This window comes from Suncus etruscus, chromosome 14, assembly GCF_024139225.1.
Source record: "Suncus etruscus isolate mSunEtr1 chromosome 14, mSunEtr1.pri.cur, whole genome shotgun sequence".
NCBI lineage: Eukaryota > Metazoa > Chordata > Mammalia > Eulipotyphla > Soricidae > Suncus > Suncus etruscus.
Genome location: NC_064861.1, coordinates 25,525,477 through 25,540,791, shown reverse-complemented (window position 1 = coordinate 25,540,791; position 15,315 = coordinate 25,525,477). Strand labels below are relative to the sequence as shown.

The following is a 15,315-nucleotide window of genomic DNA, read 5'->3' as shown; positions in this document are numbered from 1 at the left end:
GGGTCATTCTGGGAATGAGCATCCCTGCAGCTCCTTTCTGCTAAGGATCTCAGAGCCTGGGGAGGATCATGGACTTCCAGCCCAGCTTTCAGTAGGAGCTATAACTTGCCACATAGCGCCTAGTGCTTCCACATTTCAGATTTCTGCTACTCATGAGGCAGGAGGGGACACCTATGTGGGGATCTACTGCCTAATCTGGGGCAAGTGAGTCCATCTGTCCCCCAAGGGCTACAAGGACATGGCACAGACTCACACTCAAGAGGCCTCTGGGCAACACAGAGCAGCTAGTCCTAAGGCTCATTGCATCGTCTCTGTTGGTGCTCTCTGACCTGATCATGGTGCCTGGGCACTGAACTGTGGTTCCTAGTGCTGGTTTGGTTGTGTGATGCAGGAAGTTGGGACCCCGTGGTGCTAGGACTTTCCTGTGGCCACTCAGTAGATGAAGGAGAATGGAGTCTGAAATCAAAGGCACTGGCCTTGAGGTGAGGATATTCATCTAGAGAGATGAGCAAGGCTCCCAGCTGTCTCTCCCCCAATCAGAGGCCGGTGCTGTTTTGGGTAGAGCACGGTAGGGCTGGTATGTTGCTTGGGCCCTGGGAAGTCTCCAGGATACTACCCTGCTCCATGGTGCTATGAGGCTCTGTTGGCCAGTCACTATCTGCTCCAGGAAAAAAGTCTCACCCGGGTCATGGCCAGGCCCTTTTCTCTTGGACAGAAATGTGCACCTGACCAGTAATTAAGGTGGCCAGATATGAACTCTCCACAGGCCAGGCATCCTGGACTCTGCATGATCTGTCTCCAGAAGAGGCCTAAGAGAGAATCATGGGGACCCTCAGCATGTGAGCATGTGTGCAGTTGTGAGCATACGTGAGTGCAGACATGTTCACGTGTGCAGGTATGAGAACATGTATAGGTATGAATGCAGGTGTGAGCATGTGTGAGGTGTGAATTTAAGTGCAAATACATATGCAGGTGAGTACAGGTATGAATATGTGTGCAGGTGAGTACAGGCATGAATGCAGGTATGAGCATGTGGGCAGGCGTAAGCACATATGCAGTTGAGTGCAGGTGTGAGTGCAGGCATGAGCATGTATGTAGGTAAAGGTACATATGAGTGGGGTTGTACAGGAATGAGCTTGCATGCACTTATTGAGCATGATGTACAGGTGCGAGTGTATGTGAGCTCTTGATGGGGTGTCTGTATATGTTTAGATACCCTGAGTGTAGACTCAGAAATTAGTGGGGGGAAATATTGGTGGGGCTTTCACAGGAAGAAGCAACTCCAAGGGCTCTTGTGGCCACGGCTTCTATTTCTTGTTCATTTCTGAAGTTCATCTGGTCTAGAGGCTGTCTGGGTGGTCTGGATTGTGGGAGAGGGCCAGAGACCGCTGGGATGTAAAGGCAATTAATCGGCCCTCCACACTGAGTGGAGCCCTACCCAGCCCCACCTGGGTGAGGTGCTCAGCTGTATAGTATGGGGTGGGCTCTCGACTAGGCTCATGCAGGTGTGATTCACCCTCAGAGCAACTCTCAAGGCAGAGATGTCATTATCCTTTTTTTTTTTTTTTTTTGGGCCACACCCAGTAACGCTCAGGGGTTACTCCTGGCTATGTGCTCAGAAGTTGCTCCTGGCTTGGGGGACCATATGGGAAACCGGGGGATCGAACCGCGGTCCATCCAAGGCTAGCGCAGGCAAGGCAGGCACCTTACCGTTAGCGCCACCGCCCGGCCCCAGTCATTATCCTTTTATAGGTGAGAGGTAGGTAAACTGAGGCTGGCATAAGTTCAGTGGCTGGTGTTTCTATTCAGCTCTATCAAATCCCAAACCTGAGGCCTACAGCCAGAACTTGTCCATCCCCTTCCCGGAATTATCTGGCCCTGAGTTATTGGAGAGTCATTGGCCCTCATTGGTGAAATCCTGACCCCATGAACAGGAAGGACTGGGCTGCATTTCTGGGCTCCCAGGGCCCTGCTGACCCTCCCAGAAGGCAGAACTGAAAGCTGAAGCAGCCCAGCTGGTAGAGACGTCTTGGCTGGGGGCCGAATCCCAGAGGTTCTGGGGCTCTGCTTCAGGACAGGCTGGGACAGCCTGTCCAGAATAGTCCTTTGAGCCAGAGGCTGAGAGCCTGAGGGTGAAAGCAAAGAGGACAGACACTGCGTCCTGCTGGGTCCTTGGTCCTTCTTGGGCCTCCTGGACCTAGTGTCCTCTACTGGGGCTAGAATTGACACCACAATTCTTCCAGAACTGGAAAGACTTCTACCAGGCCACATGCCCTGTGTGTAGACTCTGTCCTCATGTCCAAGGCCTCCAACACTCTTTTAGGGTGCGGAACTCTGGGTTGACAAGCCACCCCCCCCTTCCTGGCCTTCTACTTCTCTCTCCAAGACTCATCTTACTGGCCCTAGGGGGTGTGGATCTGGCTGTGTGTTGTGGTCAGTGGTCATTTCTCCATTCTGAGACCCAAACCTCCAAACTCTCTAAACTTTTCTCTAAGGGCTAAATAATTCTCGAAGTCCTGTCCTTATATCTTTTAGACTTCCCCTCTCACTGCCCAGCTACAGAGTTCTGTTCCTGAATGTCTCTGAGGTGGGAGATGAGGCCCAGAGGGCGCTGAAGGGAGGGAAACAGACCTTGGGCCCAAAGGGAGTCAGTGGAGTCCCTGGCTGAGGTGGTTCTGCTCACTCCACCGCCATCTGGTGGTGTCTAAAGGAACTGTGGACCTCAGAGAAAATTCCAGCTTCAGAAATGAAAGCAGGGAGCACAGTTCTGAATGGGGACTGAGGCCCAAGAGATGCTGGAGACAGACATTCATAATCCCTTGCTTCTTCATTGTCTTGTAACATTCACAGCATCTGTCCCCTATCTTGTCCCCACAAGTGTCTCCATGACAACCTTGACTCTGGGACATGTTTGCCTAAAATAAACCCAAATAAACCAAACTGTGTCCAGGCCCTGACACAGACTTTCTGAGACAACTTTTTGTTATCCAACAGACCCGTACATTCCCCATGCGGGTTCTAGAGTTGGGAGGAGTGGGTGGAGCCAATGTTTCCCTTCACTCTGACCCTAGAAGGGGTGAGGAGGCCCATGTGTTCGAGAAATGGGTTTGACAGGCTGAGCACTAAGCAGAGCCTGGGAGACTCCGAGGGCCCTTTTTGGTGTCACTAAACAGGGTCCAGCCCTCCCTCAGGGGAACTGCCAGTCACCAGGGAAGAGAAGAAATAGAAGAAAGAGACATACTGGAGAAGTTGACCATTGCGGAGTGCTGACACCTGTCCCCGGTGTATCCCACAGGACACCTACCAAGAGAAAGAAGACCAGAAAGAGAGAGCCAGGATAGCAAGACACAGGCACTGCAACACCCCGGCACGGCTCCTGCCAGTGCCAGCTGGGCTCCTCGCCACCGTTACCATTTGTACTGGCCTTGCCACTCTGCCCCTTACCTGCAGCCCTGAACTTTAAACCCAAGGATTAGGCCAAAAATGAAAAACAAAGCAAAACAAAACAAAACAAAAAAAAGAACTAACAAACCAAAATACAAAAAAAGAAGAGAGAAACAAAACAAAATAGCCAAAGATCAAAACAACCAACACCCCTGGCCCTATGCCCTACAACAGGGGTGGGGGTGTGGGGGGGGGACTGCACCCGAAGCTTGCTAAGGAGCAGGGACTTGTGTTTGTATCTTCAAACATACTTTGCTTAGGATCTGGCATGTACAATCGCAAAGGCAGTTTCTCCAAACATCTCTGTCCGAAGAATCCGTTTGGACATCTGGAGAAGGAAAAGGGGAAAAATCACAGAACAAACTGGCATCATCCGCGAGGCTCAGGTTAGAAATCAAAGTGCACAGTGATGAATGAGAAAACCAATCAGGCGCGGGGCACACTCGTCGCTAAAGGGGCTGGAGTCGGGCTGGGAGGAGGCCTTGGACACTTCCTTCCAAATTTCTCTAATTGAAGTGGCTCTAAGGTGGCAGGGAGGCAGGGCTGGAAGATGATTTGGGGGGGCAGGGTGGGGAGTGGGGAACTGATGGCTTCACTGTCTCGAAGGTCATTAAGACCTTCCTTTGACCTATATATGCATCCCCTGGGGCAGGAAGGCAGCTGGCAGGGCGCAGGAAACCTCTAGGAACACTAAGTTCTGGGGAGCTGCTCCTTCCAGTTCCCACCCAGGGCTGTTCTCGGGGCACTGGTGGGTCTTCCCATCCATGAAACAATCCCCAAGGCTCAAAGTGAGGCTCAGGAATGCTATTCCTGACTGCGATGATGGGCAGGCCAGAGCCAGCTTATGGTTCACTCCTAGAGGGGTGCTTCTGTGGTCCCCTGAGCTCTAGAAACCCCTTCCCCATGTGCCCTGTAGAGCCGGGGACATGTCAGGCTGCACAGAGCTTTGCAGAAGGAAATAGCTCAACTGTTCTCAGTGTCCCCCTCTAGACCATGGAAGTCAGAAAGAGGATCCCTTCTGAGTACTGTTTGGGGCAAGCTCTCCTAGAACATTAGACAGAAAAGCTGGGGGTGGGGGCAACTGAGCAGCCCACACTGGCTAGAGAGCGGAAGGTGGTCAGAACTACAATACCTCATAGGGGTCCACCAGGAGACTGCTGCTTGTTGGGCTCCAGGGCCCCCTCACTGCCTGGCTCAGAGATGCTGCCCCCACACCCCTGTACTGCCTCTCCAGCTGCACAGCAGCCCCCACTCCCTCCTGACCCTGTTCTCAGCTCCAAGGTACACTTTCTTCTCTCCAGCTGGCACCCCTACTCCATAGCCCCTGCCCTCCAGAGAGTCCCTGGCCTGCAGATTTCTGGGAGAGTTGCCCAGCCCCGTCTGCTCCTCTGATTACTGGGAAGGTGACTCACTGTCTCAGGGAAGCCCCAATCCAGCCTCTCTTGGTTCTGTTTCAGAGACATGGTCTCTTCCTTTGGAAATAAGGAACTGTGGCTCACGGCCACAGTGTCATGACTGATAGGTCACTGCTCAGAACTGACCAGGAGATGCCTCCTTGAGGTGAGCAACTATGGGTGATCGCCACTGGCTGTGAGGGACACTCATGGCATATGTGCCCCCAATATAACTTGAACAGAGGCAGTGATTGGGGACCAAAGGGCTTAAGCTTCTCTGACTTTCATGGCACCTCCCTCCTGAATGGGTGGCAAGATCTGGTCAGCAGCATGGAGGAGGGCTCAGCAATGTGTCTGGAGATGGGGAGCTGTGAGTAGAGTTGAGAGAACTCATCCTGTTGAACAGGGGGGGCTCAGAGAAGTTGCTTATTTTGCTGCCTGCAGATACCTGGTCCTGGACCAGGGGATCAGGTGCTAAGCTTTCTGGACCAGCATGGTCCAGGCTCAGCCCCTCTTCTTCTACTCTCAGAAACAGGTACCTAGATTAGGGGGGAGGGACCAGAGGAGACAAAGGGGTCACTTGGGTAGTGGCATTTTTGGAGCTGGAGAATAAAGACCCTGGAGGTTGCCAAAGTGACATTGGTAACCCCCAAAGAAACAATAAAGAAATAGGTTGTGTTCAGTGGCTAAAGGGAAATGTGTGTGTGTGTGTGTGTGTGTGTGTGTGTGTGTGTGTGTGTGTGTGTGTGTCAGTGTGTGCATGAGAGTCCGGGGGTGCAGAGGGGAATCTGGTTCCTGCTGCCACCTTGCCCTGCCTCCAGCCTGAACCATGCCACAGCACTGAGCTCTTGCGGTCACTGGATCAGCCACACAACTCCAGGGGGCACCAGAGATCAGGCTACACTGGCCTATTGGGCTTCTGTGCTATGACCTGGCATTTCTGTCCTGCAAAAAAGTGGCCCTTATTGGCTGAACAAAACAAAGGTCAAGGAGGGATGACCCAGTGTCAGGGATTGGGAAAAGCAGACCCCCCTCACTTTTCTGGGGGCTCTGTGACATGCCTGTTCTCTCCTTAACCTTGCTGTGGGAGAGTCATTTCTAGGAGACTGAGGACACGGGGAGGCCAGTCTTCCAGCTGGGGGGTTGTCTAAGCTCAGTACAGGGAGGTGGAGGGGGGAGGATTCTCCACTAGCTCCCAGGGGGTGCACAGGAGGGTTAGCAGGAGCAGTCCAACCTGCAGCCCTTCTCAGAGTGCCCAGCATGACTGAGGGAAGGTCTGTGCTCAGGGCTGGAGAAGGGCAGGAGTGAGGGGGCAGAAGGAGAGCCCGTGGCTGTATCTGGGGCCACCGAGGGCTGGGCCTCTGCTTCTCCGTGTTCCCACCCCACTTCCTGGGCCTCAGTTTCTCCTTTTGGTAGCCTGGGGATAATGCCATGTGTGCTGCCCTCACCCAGGGGTGGGAGAGGATGAGGATGAAGGTGTACCCCAGCACTGGTAGGGGTGAAGGTCTCTGGCCTCATGAGGTGGGTGGAGATGGGGTGAGGGTGAGCAGGCAGATGGGATGGGGGGGTGTGGAGCGGAGGAGGGGGATGAGCTGGTGGGGGGCATGGCAGATGGGGTGAGCTGATGGGGGGCATGCCGCTGGTATGTGCACAGGGCTGGAGTCTTGTTCTGTCATCATCCCCTGAACCAGTCCCCAAGAGTCACGCACCAAGCGTGCGCCACAAAAACACGGAGAGAGGAGGAGAAAGCACGAGAGGAAGGGCAGGGCCCGGCCGGCCCAGGAGGAGAGTCAGCTGGATTTGGACCCCCGTTTTCAAATCCCCCTGGGTTTTCTTTCTTTCTTTCTTTTAAAACAATACTCAGTATCAGAGACACTGTTTTCATTTGGCTCTGACTTGCAGAAAAACAGGCAGGACGGAGGGTGCCTGCGTCCAGCTCTCCGCAGAGCTCCGCACCAAAACACAACGACAAGTGTCAGAGACCAGGAAGGCAACTGAGTTCTGTAGAAACTGGAATGAAACTGACCAGTCTAGTTTCATTATCCAAGCTAAGCGGAAATGCAAAAAAATCAAAATAAAAGTAAACAAACAGCACAAATGGTAAGACGTGAGCTCCGCTTCCTAAGTTCTTCCCTTCTTACTCCATTCAGTGTCACCAGGCACTGAGGCTGCCGCCCCCAACCACCCTGCCCACCCACTCCCAGAATGGCCACTGGGCTCTGCCCTGCCCCCCGCCCTGCCCTTCTCCAGCACAGCTCTAAGGACCTGCCCTCCTAGCCCTGTCCCTGCAGGGGTGTCCCTCTTCCCCAGAGGCCTTGGGGCCAGGGACCTTGGTTTTCAGAGGTCTGGCTGCAGCTGACTCAGGGGCACTGAGATGGGGGTATGGGAGGGGGTGAAGCTGGGGACCAAGTTCAAGTTCTAAGTGCTGGTGGGGACACAAGACCTCGTAATGGCTCAGGTTCTGGGTGAGCAGGGTGGGCCTCTGCTCCTTACACTTAGCTGAGGGGGACCTAGGGGACAATAACCTAGCAGGAAGGACACCCCTTTTGCTTACCATTACTCCTTATCTACACTAAACTCAAGCCCTGAGCCCTCCACCTCCCCTTTCTTGCCCCAACCCATGGGCCTTCATAGTCTAGGGATTGTGGGGCTGGTGAGAAGAGGGGTATGTGTGTGTGTGTGTGTTTGTGTGTATGTGTGTGTGTGTGTGTGTGTGTGTTTATGATGACAAGCAGGGGACCCAGGACTCTGCCATCTGTGAGGTATTCCAGGAGACCTGCTGCAGAAAGCTCTGAGTATTTTAGGGCTGGGAGGCTTCCCAGACTGAGTAGCCCTGAGGTGGCAGCCTCCTGGAAGAAGGGGCCAGGAGGAGCTGATTCTAGGCTAAGAATGACGTTGGGGACCTGGTACTGGTGAAACTGTTCCCTGAGTTTCGGGGAGGACAGCAGAAAGGGCCAGAGGAAGTGGTAAGGAGGTGGGGGCTCAGCCTGGGGTAGTGGGGGTAGATGAGTGAATGCTCCAGTTGTCTCTGCCCTTGTCTGTGGGGAGGGCAGTCCCTCTCCTGGATCCTCCATTATGTCTATGGGGATCCCAGTACCAGTGCCATGGGAATGGGGCAGCTTAGGCAGCTTACCATGGTCTGTGTTTTGGAAACCCAAATTGCCAACTATGTCTGTATACTCTTCCTCAGGGTTCACATGGAGCCTGAGCTGTCTGTACCCTTCTGTTCACCCACCAGATAATTAGTCAGGGGGGCCCTGGGGCCCAGAACTCCAGCTAGTCTGGAACAAGCCCCCTAACTACTCTCACTGTCCTGTCTGTGAAGGGTGCAGGTCTGGGCTCTGTGTAGGAACCTGAGGGGACTCTGGCTAAGAACAGTGCCAGCCCCAAGGGCTTAAGCATCTCCTCAACTGCTTTTCCCCCTTGGATCATTGGGGTGCAGGGACCAAAAGTGTCTAGGTGTGCCTCAGACATAGCTGGGCAGGTAGGAGATCCTTGGAGGAGGGTCTTCTTTCTGTCAGCCCCCCCCCCCCAGGATTGACTACTGGCTTCCAAGGATGTAGGATAGGGTGTGTAAAGGGGGAATCAGAGTGAGGTGAGGACAGAGGGGTGGGAATAAAGAGAGAGTAGAGGGGAGATAGAGAGAGAGAGATAGAGATAGAGATAGAGAGAGGGAGAGAGAGAGGAGAGAGAGAAAGAGAGAGAGAGAATGCTCAGCGCTGAGACAGACAGGAGGTGACTTTGGGAACTGGTGGGGACAGAGATCTGACACAGCGGATTAGCAGGGGCCACTGAGCCCAGGAGAGCTTCTTTTTATCTCCCTGCATTTCGGAAAAGGCCTAGAGAGTGAGGTGGGCCTCCCTGTCTACACCTCTTGGGAGACCCTGAGCCGTGGCTTAAAGCCCACTTTTCCTAGAGCCGCCCCCCTTCTGCCTCAGCCTTTCTCGCCCTAGCCTGGCCCCGTGTCCGCCCCAACGGTCACTTACTTGCAGGAGAGCTGGTTGATGCCCTCGATGTAGTAGCAGACGCCGCCGTTGACACAGTAGGACTTGGCTGTCTCGTTGCACTTCCGGGCATGCCCCGACCAGGAGGAGAGGGTGGTACTCACTGGGGGCAGGAGAGAAGCTCAGTGACCCACTGTCCGCACCTCCTGTGAGGCCCATCTCAAAGCTGGAGGGTGAGAGACTGAGGGAGTTGGGGGACAGGGATTTGGCACCACCAAGGCCAAGGCTTCTCACATACTCTGCCAGCCCTGCTGGCCCTTTCCCGCCCCTCTTCTTTCCTTTCCATTCCAGTTTTTAGGCCATACCTGGCATGCTCAGGCACAACTCCTGGTTCTGCCCATGGGCTGCTTAGGGAACCATGTGGTGCCAGGGTAGGGGTGAGGGCTCCCACAGGAAAACCTGAATTAGCCCTTCTAGTTCTCTGTGGCCCCAGGAAGACTTGCTTTGGCGGGGTGGGAGCTAGCAGGAACTCTCCCCCTGCAGGGAAAAGGACTCACCTGCACCCCTTCCCTGTCTGCTGGGGGTATCCACTCTGAGTGGTTGGTGTCCACTGGGGGGGGGGGGGAAATCCAGGAGTACAGGAAGGAGACACTGACATCCAAACTGTGCTGCCTGGAGCTCAGGGTGGCAGGATAGTGGGGAGCTGAGCTTGGAGGGGAGCAGCCTCTTTCAGACACAGTCCCCTTCTCAGAGCTGGGAGAAGGGACTCTTCTATCCCAGCAAGCTGATGCCGTGTCTCCCAGGAATGCCGTAAAGGCCACCCCACCTCGAGTGCCCAGGCTTTTCTACCCTAGGTCTGCCCCTCATCAGCTATTGCTTCTTTCCTTCAGCATTCTGAATAGCCCTGGCTAGAAATCTGGGGCTTCCAGTTATTGAGGAAAAGAGATGGGGCAGCTGGGATGTGGAAATGGCTGAGAGCAAGGCCAGGCTTGAAAGCCCTCACCCCCAGGACTGAACACCCAAGGGATCAGGTTCCTCTGATACAGGAAAACAACAACAGCTTTGCTACCTGCCAGGCTGGCCTCCAGGAGGGGGAATTCCTGCCCCAAACCTCAAATTTGATCCTGGCTGATGCAGATCCTGGCTGGGTTCTCCTTCCCACACCAAATTCTGGGGTTTCCACCCAGCAATGGTCTCCTGGATCAGGGGAGCCATCCATTCATAGCTGTTTCTGTCTACTAAGGGGCTCAGAATCTCGACCCCCCGCTCCCCACTCCAGGCCAGTCCACTCTCCCCAGAATCAGGAGGAACTGTGTGGGAGGGAGGGCCGGCCCTTGGTGCCTGCAGTGTTTAGACGTGTGGGAGACAGATGGAGCGTGGGGGACTGGGGCACCCGCCGAGTCTGTGTGTGTGTGTGTGTGTGTGTGTGTGTGTGTGTGTGTGTGTGTGTGTGTGTGTGTGTGTGAGGACTCGATGATAAAACCCAGAGGACAGGGCCAACTCCCAGCTGTCCCTCCACATCACGCCCGCTGCTGCTCTGGCACTGGGAACCCAGCCTTGCTGTGGTCCCCCCTCTGCTCAGCCTCCAGCACAGCTGGGGCGCACATGCCTGTAGGACACTAGGTCATCCCCTGGTGTTTGCCCTGCTTCTGGGTCAGGGAGACCCAGGAAACTAGAGAAGGAACCGGGAAGAGGAAAGTCTGAGGTGACCTTGACTGCAAGTTGTCAAACCCTATTGCAGGGAGGACCCTGGAAGTTCTCTCTCTCTCTCTCTCTCTCTCTCTCTCTCTCTCTCTCTCTCTCTCTCTCTCTCTCTCTCTCTCTCTCTCTCTCTCTCTCTCTTTCCTCTCTCCCCTCCCTTCTCCCTCCCCCCTCCCTCCTATATCCAGCAATGTTTAGGGTTCTGTGCTGAGGGATTACTCCTTGTAGGTTCTGGGGACCTTATAGGGTGCCAGGGATTGAAACCAGATGGGACATGTGCAAGGCAAATACCCTCCCTGCTGTACTATCTCTCTGGCCCAAGGTTGTCTTGCTCTCAGTTCACACTACCAAAGATGGGGGAGCAGGGACATCTGTGTCCTGAGCAGGGTACATGTCATGAGGAGGCCTCAGGATTCTTGAATGCCTGGCTGGGTATCACCATGTGCCACCTTAATGGACAGACATGTGGAGACCAAAGTCTGACAGACTCATGCAGCCACAATGCAGACACAGGCCTAGGCTCTCTAGAACAGTGCTGAAAGCAGGGCATTCTGCCTTAGAGAGAAGCACCTTGGGGGCCTGACAGGGACTCCAGGTTGAGGTACATCTGGCACATACCTGGGGGTAACCTTTGGTCTGCTTCAGCACTACATGACTCCCTGAGCACAGTTAGGGCCCCTGGGCGCCCCTGACCACTTCAGACCCAACCAACAAAGTATCAAGCCTGGCATCTCCACTGTATCACTGGGAGCAGCACCCTGGTGCTCTGGCACTGCTGGGCTACTGGAAAGACCCCTCCACCAGAGGAAAAGGCCACCTGAGGCTGTCCCTCTGTGACAGCAGGGCCCTCCCCCTCCCACATCTCCACAGTCCAGCTCCACAGTTGGTGGTACCTCCCAGGGAATTTCTTGCTCCTGCTGGCCCACTCTACTCCACAGTGCTATCCCACTTGGTGGGAATTTTAGGTGAAGGGTCTCTCTGACACACAACCACTCCATTGGGAGGGTGCCTATCACCCAAAAACTGGCTCTCATCTCTGTCCCAGCCAGCTGCACCTCACTGTCCGGTCCATTTCAGATGAAGGGACACATACTAATTCTTGTGCCCATCTGTTAACACCAGCCTCCCCCTCACAGGTTTCTCTGACTACCCTGTCCTTTGCCTCTAACCCTGCTGCTTTCCAGCTGCTGAATGGCTTTGATGAGTCACTTTCATGCTCCCCCCGCCATGGCTTCCCTGGACACAATAATTGTACACCAGCTCCTCTCACCCCTGCGGCCTGATAGGCTGTGCCTATGTGTGTCCCTTCTCTCTGTTTGGGTATATTCAGGCCACTCTGGCTGAGTCTGGCTTCTCTGCCTGGTGGGTAGCCTCTGCTTGGCTGTGCAGATCAGCATCTGGGGGGCACCTGGCCCTCCTCCCTTCTCTTGACTTTGCATGCTCAGACCTGCAGCACTGATTGCAGCATGATGAAATGATTTCTGGAGCAATTGCTAGCACTTTCTAATCCCTCCCTGAGCATGTATGCAGAGCAGGTGGGCAGAGGTCATGTCTGTTTTGTTCACCACTGGAACCACTATCTCCCAGAGCACTGACACTAAATAGGCTAGAAGGAATATCTAGTATCTAGTATCCATGGGATACAAGAAAGAACAACAAACATGGGATACTGCTACTCTCACACAGGCTAACTGAGCTTTCTCTGGGCATCACTGCACCATCTCCCATTGAATGCAAATAGGTTCCTAGGAGGTTGTTTGAGGTCTAAAAATCAGCAGCACGTGTTTTCCTACCATGGGAGGGCCATGGTTAAAAGAATGAATAACAACAAGTGATGGTGAGAGCTGGTACTCTTCTGTGTGGGAAAATAGAATATCGTAGCAGTTCCTTAAGCAATGAATCATGGCATCACCATAGGAGCCAGCTACCAAAGAGAATAAAAAAAAAAAACCTATGAGTTTATGATAGCTTGGATGTATATACTCTATGACATTCAGAATAGTCTCACTTTGGAAACAATTGGAATGACCCCAACAATCCAAACTGATGAGTAATATAGCAAAAATCATGTTCTATTCATGCAGCAGAATATCCTTCAGCCATGAAGAGGAATGCAGTTGATACATGCTACAGCATGGACGGATATTGGAACTAGGGCACTTTACCTATGGTTGGACCACATGCTTACATGCAGAACACCTGGGTTTGGTGCCCGGTACCACTTGGTATCCCAAGTACCACATGGGTAATGCCATATCACCAAGCAATCCGGCCTGCATAGCCTAGGTATTGCCAGGATTGTCACTGGCCCCCTGAGCACTGTTCAGGAGTCTCCCTCCAAAGAAGAAAACATATGCTAAGGAAAGAAGCCAAGGACTGTGTGATTCTATTGGCACAGTTTCCAGAACAGGGGAGTTCCAATCAGAAGAAAGCAGATGAATGGGGCAGGGTGGGGCTGGGAGAAATAGGACTGAGTTGTTTGTGGGTAGGAGCTTCTTTCAAGAGGATGAAAGTGTTTTGTAATCAGTGGCGATGGTTATACAACTTTGTGGCTACACGAAATCCATTAAACTGTCTATTTAAAAAGGGTGAATTTCATGTACATAAGTTATACTTCAAAAAACAAATCTAGAAAATGCCAGGGCAGGCTGGGGAGAGAGTTCAAAGGAAGGATCGGTGTGTGCTTTGCAGGCAGAAACCCCAGCTTTCATCTGCAGGTACCCTCTGGGAGCTCACCCCACAAAGTTCCTTCGGAAGGCACTTTATCAGTCCTGCTCATGTGGGGATGAGAGGTAGTGAGAACTTCCATGATGCTCTAAAGCACAAGCCGGAGGGGGCAGGTAGGGGGTAGAGGGGTGTCTGATGCCTAACTGCTCCCCCTTTCTTTTCTGGGGGCACCCTCTGTTTATCAAGTGACTCTCATCTGACCTCTCTCCTGCAGGTGAAATCTATCCCTTTAGTCAATATGCCTACTTTTCCACTTCAAGAGTGCAGGTGCTTAGTGTGTGTGACTGAACTGCCATTCCAGGTAAGACACAGACCCTAAAGGGTTGTGATACCCCTGTCCCCTCTGGAATAAAGCCAGGTCTAGCCAGATCTGGGATGCAGTGCTCACCCCAGGGACATTCCTGAGGACACCTTTACCCAGAAGAGATTACTAACTGGGAAGGAGAAGCAGGTAGGGCCCAGACGACTGCTTAGTTCAAAGCACCATACACTTGTAACTCCTCCTTTCAGCTGGAGCCTACTAGGAGTTCATGTGCATGCTAGAGGACTCTGTTCCCCAGAGAGACCAGCTCCATCAGCTCACTGAGCATAGCCCCCCACAACCCCTTGCTCCTTATAGGCCCTCCCTTGCCCTCTCAGGCTGCTCCACCCCACCTTGACAGCCCTGGCTTCCCTGCGGGCGGGCAGGCTATGCTGCCTATCCACCTTGAGACGATGAGTCAGAGGGCTGCCCGTTACCCGCCCTTCACCCCCCTTTCCCAAGGCGTGGTTGCTACAGGTCTGGCCTCCACAGGTAAACAAGGTGTCTGTGCATTTCTGCCTGGAAAACTTCCCCAGCCAGACCCTCCTGGCCCCCTGCAATGACCTGTTCACTTCCCAACTATGGTGGGTTCTGACTGGTGAAGACCCAATGCAGAGAATGTGACTTGCAGGAGCAAGTCACCCAGGGCACGATGGAGCTGGACAAGCCCTTTGGCCCTTCTGCTGCCCTCTGGCCCAGTACCATAGTCTACTCCCCTGACTTCTACTCCCCAACTTCTACTGTATCACAATCGTGTAGAGGGGGCACTGCTACTTTTTCTACGTGATAGCCCTTCTTCCCCCATGAACAGCATCCTAGAGATGTGGTTCACAACTTTTACTAGGCCTGGTGATGGACCTGGGCCCAAGCATAGGTTCCTGCAGAGTAGGGACTATCTGGGCAGGGGAGAGCCACAGTCCTCAAGTTGCATAATCCCTGGGCCCTGGGCATGGATGAGGTTGGCCTGGGAGGCTAAACCTAAGACCACCTCTTTCCCAAGGACACCCCAAATACGGGAGAAGTCTCTTGACAGTAGGAGAAGTAGCTACCACAGAGGGGAGCACATGTGGCCACATGTGGTTCCTGGACCCTGCCCCTGTCCTTCTCAGTTTTAGTAACTGTTGGTTCTGACAGTAGTTCTGAGTTAGACTCCTGATCCATCTAAAGAAGGTCTTGGTGGGGCCGGGAAGGTGGCGCTACAGGTTAGGTGTCTGCCTTGCAAGCGGATGGACCGCGGTTCGATCCCCCGGTGTCCCATATGGTCCCCCAAGCCAGGGGTGATTTCTGAGCGCATAGCCAGGAGTAACCCCTGAGTGTCAAACGGGTGTGGCCCCAAAACAAAAAAACAAAAAAAAAAAAAAAAAAGAAGGTCTTGGATCCCTTAGTAAAAGCTCAAGTCCAAAGTGGATCTGAGAAATATGGTTCTAGACCCTTTTGCATGTACACTCCCTGTATGCAAGCCCAGGCTGAGTCATGTAAGGCTCAGTAAAGGCCTTGGAGCAACTCTAAGTCTTTTTTTAATATGCTAATTTATACTAGTTTTTTATATTAAATCTGACTGACCTATGATGAGCCAGGCCCGAGGTTATCAGACTAGACGTCGCCCTGTGGCCAGACTCTTGATCTTGGCCAACTCCTGCTCCATGATGTGACTCTGTTGCCAACTAATTGTTGCCCTCTTTTTTTTTTTTTTTTTGGCCATACTCAGCAATGCTCAGGCTCTGCACTCAGGAATAACTTGTGACAGGGTTGGGAGACTACATGGATATAGTCCATGTAGATTGAACCCGGGTCAGTTGCATAC

General features: G+C 53.3%; 1 protein-coding gene and 1 long non-coding RNA gene across 3 annotated transcripts in view; one reads left to right on the top strand and one right to left on the bottom strand.

The window, feature by feature from the left end:
- The window catches only part of NRG2 (neuregulin 2), a 200,222-nt gene that overhangs the window by 8,668 nt on the left and 176,239 nt on the right, over positions 1–15,315 (bottom strand). Inside the window, exons 4-5 of one of the 2 annotated variants that reach the window (XM_049785998.1) lie at positions 8,825–8,945; positions 3,696–3,772 (exon numbers count right to left, since the gene is read on the bottom strand). In XM_049785998.1, the coding sequence (XP_049641955.1) occupies positions 3,696–3,772; positions 8,825–8,945 (198 nt within the window). Of the gene's footprint in view, positions 1–3,241; positions 3,301–3,695; positions 3,773–8,824; positions 8,946–15,315 lie in introns of both variants that reach the window. The other variant, XM_049785999.1, reaches the window with a different exon arrangement.
- On the top strand, positions 779–6,567 carry LOC126027072 (uncharacterized). The gene is made up of 3 exons (XR_007502193.1): positions 779–849; positions 3,705–3,830; positions 6,493–6,567. It is a non-coding gene; the product is annotated as an uncharacterized LOC126027072 (long non-coding RNA).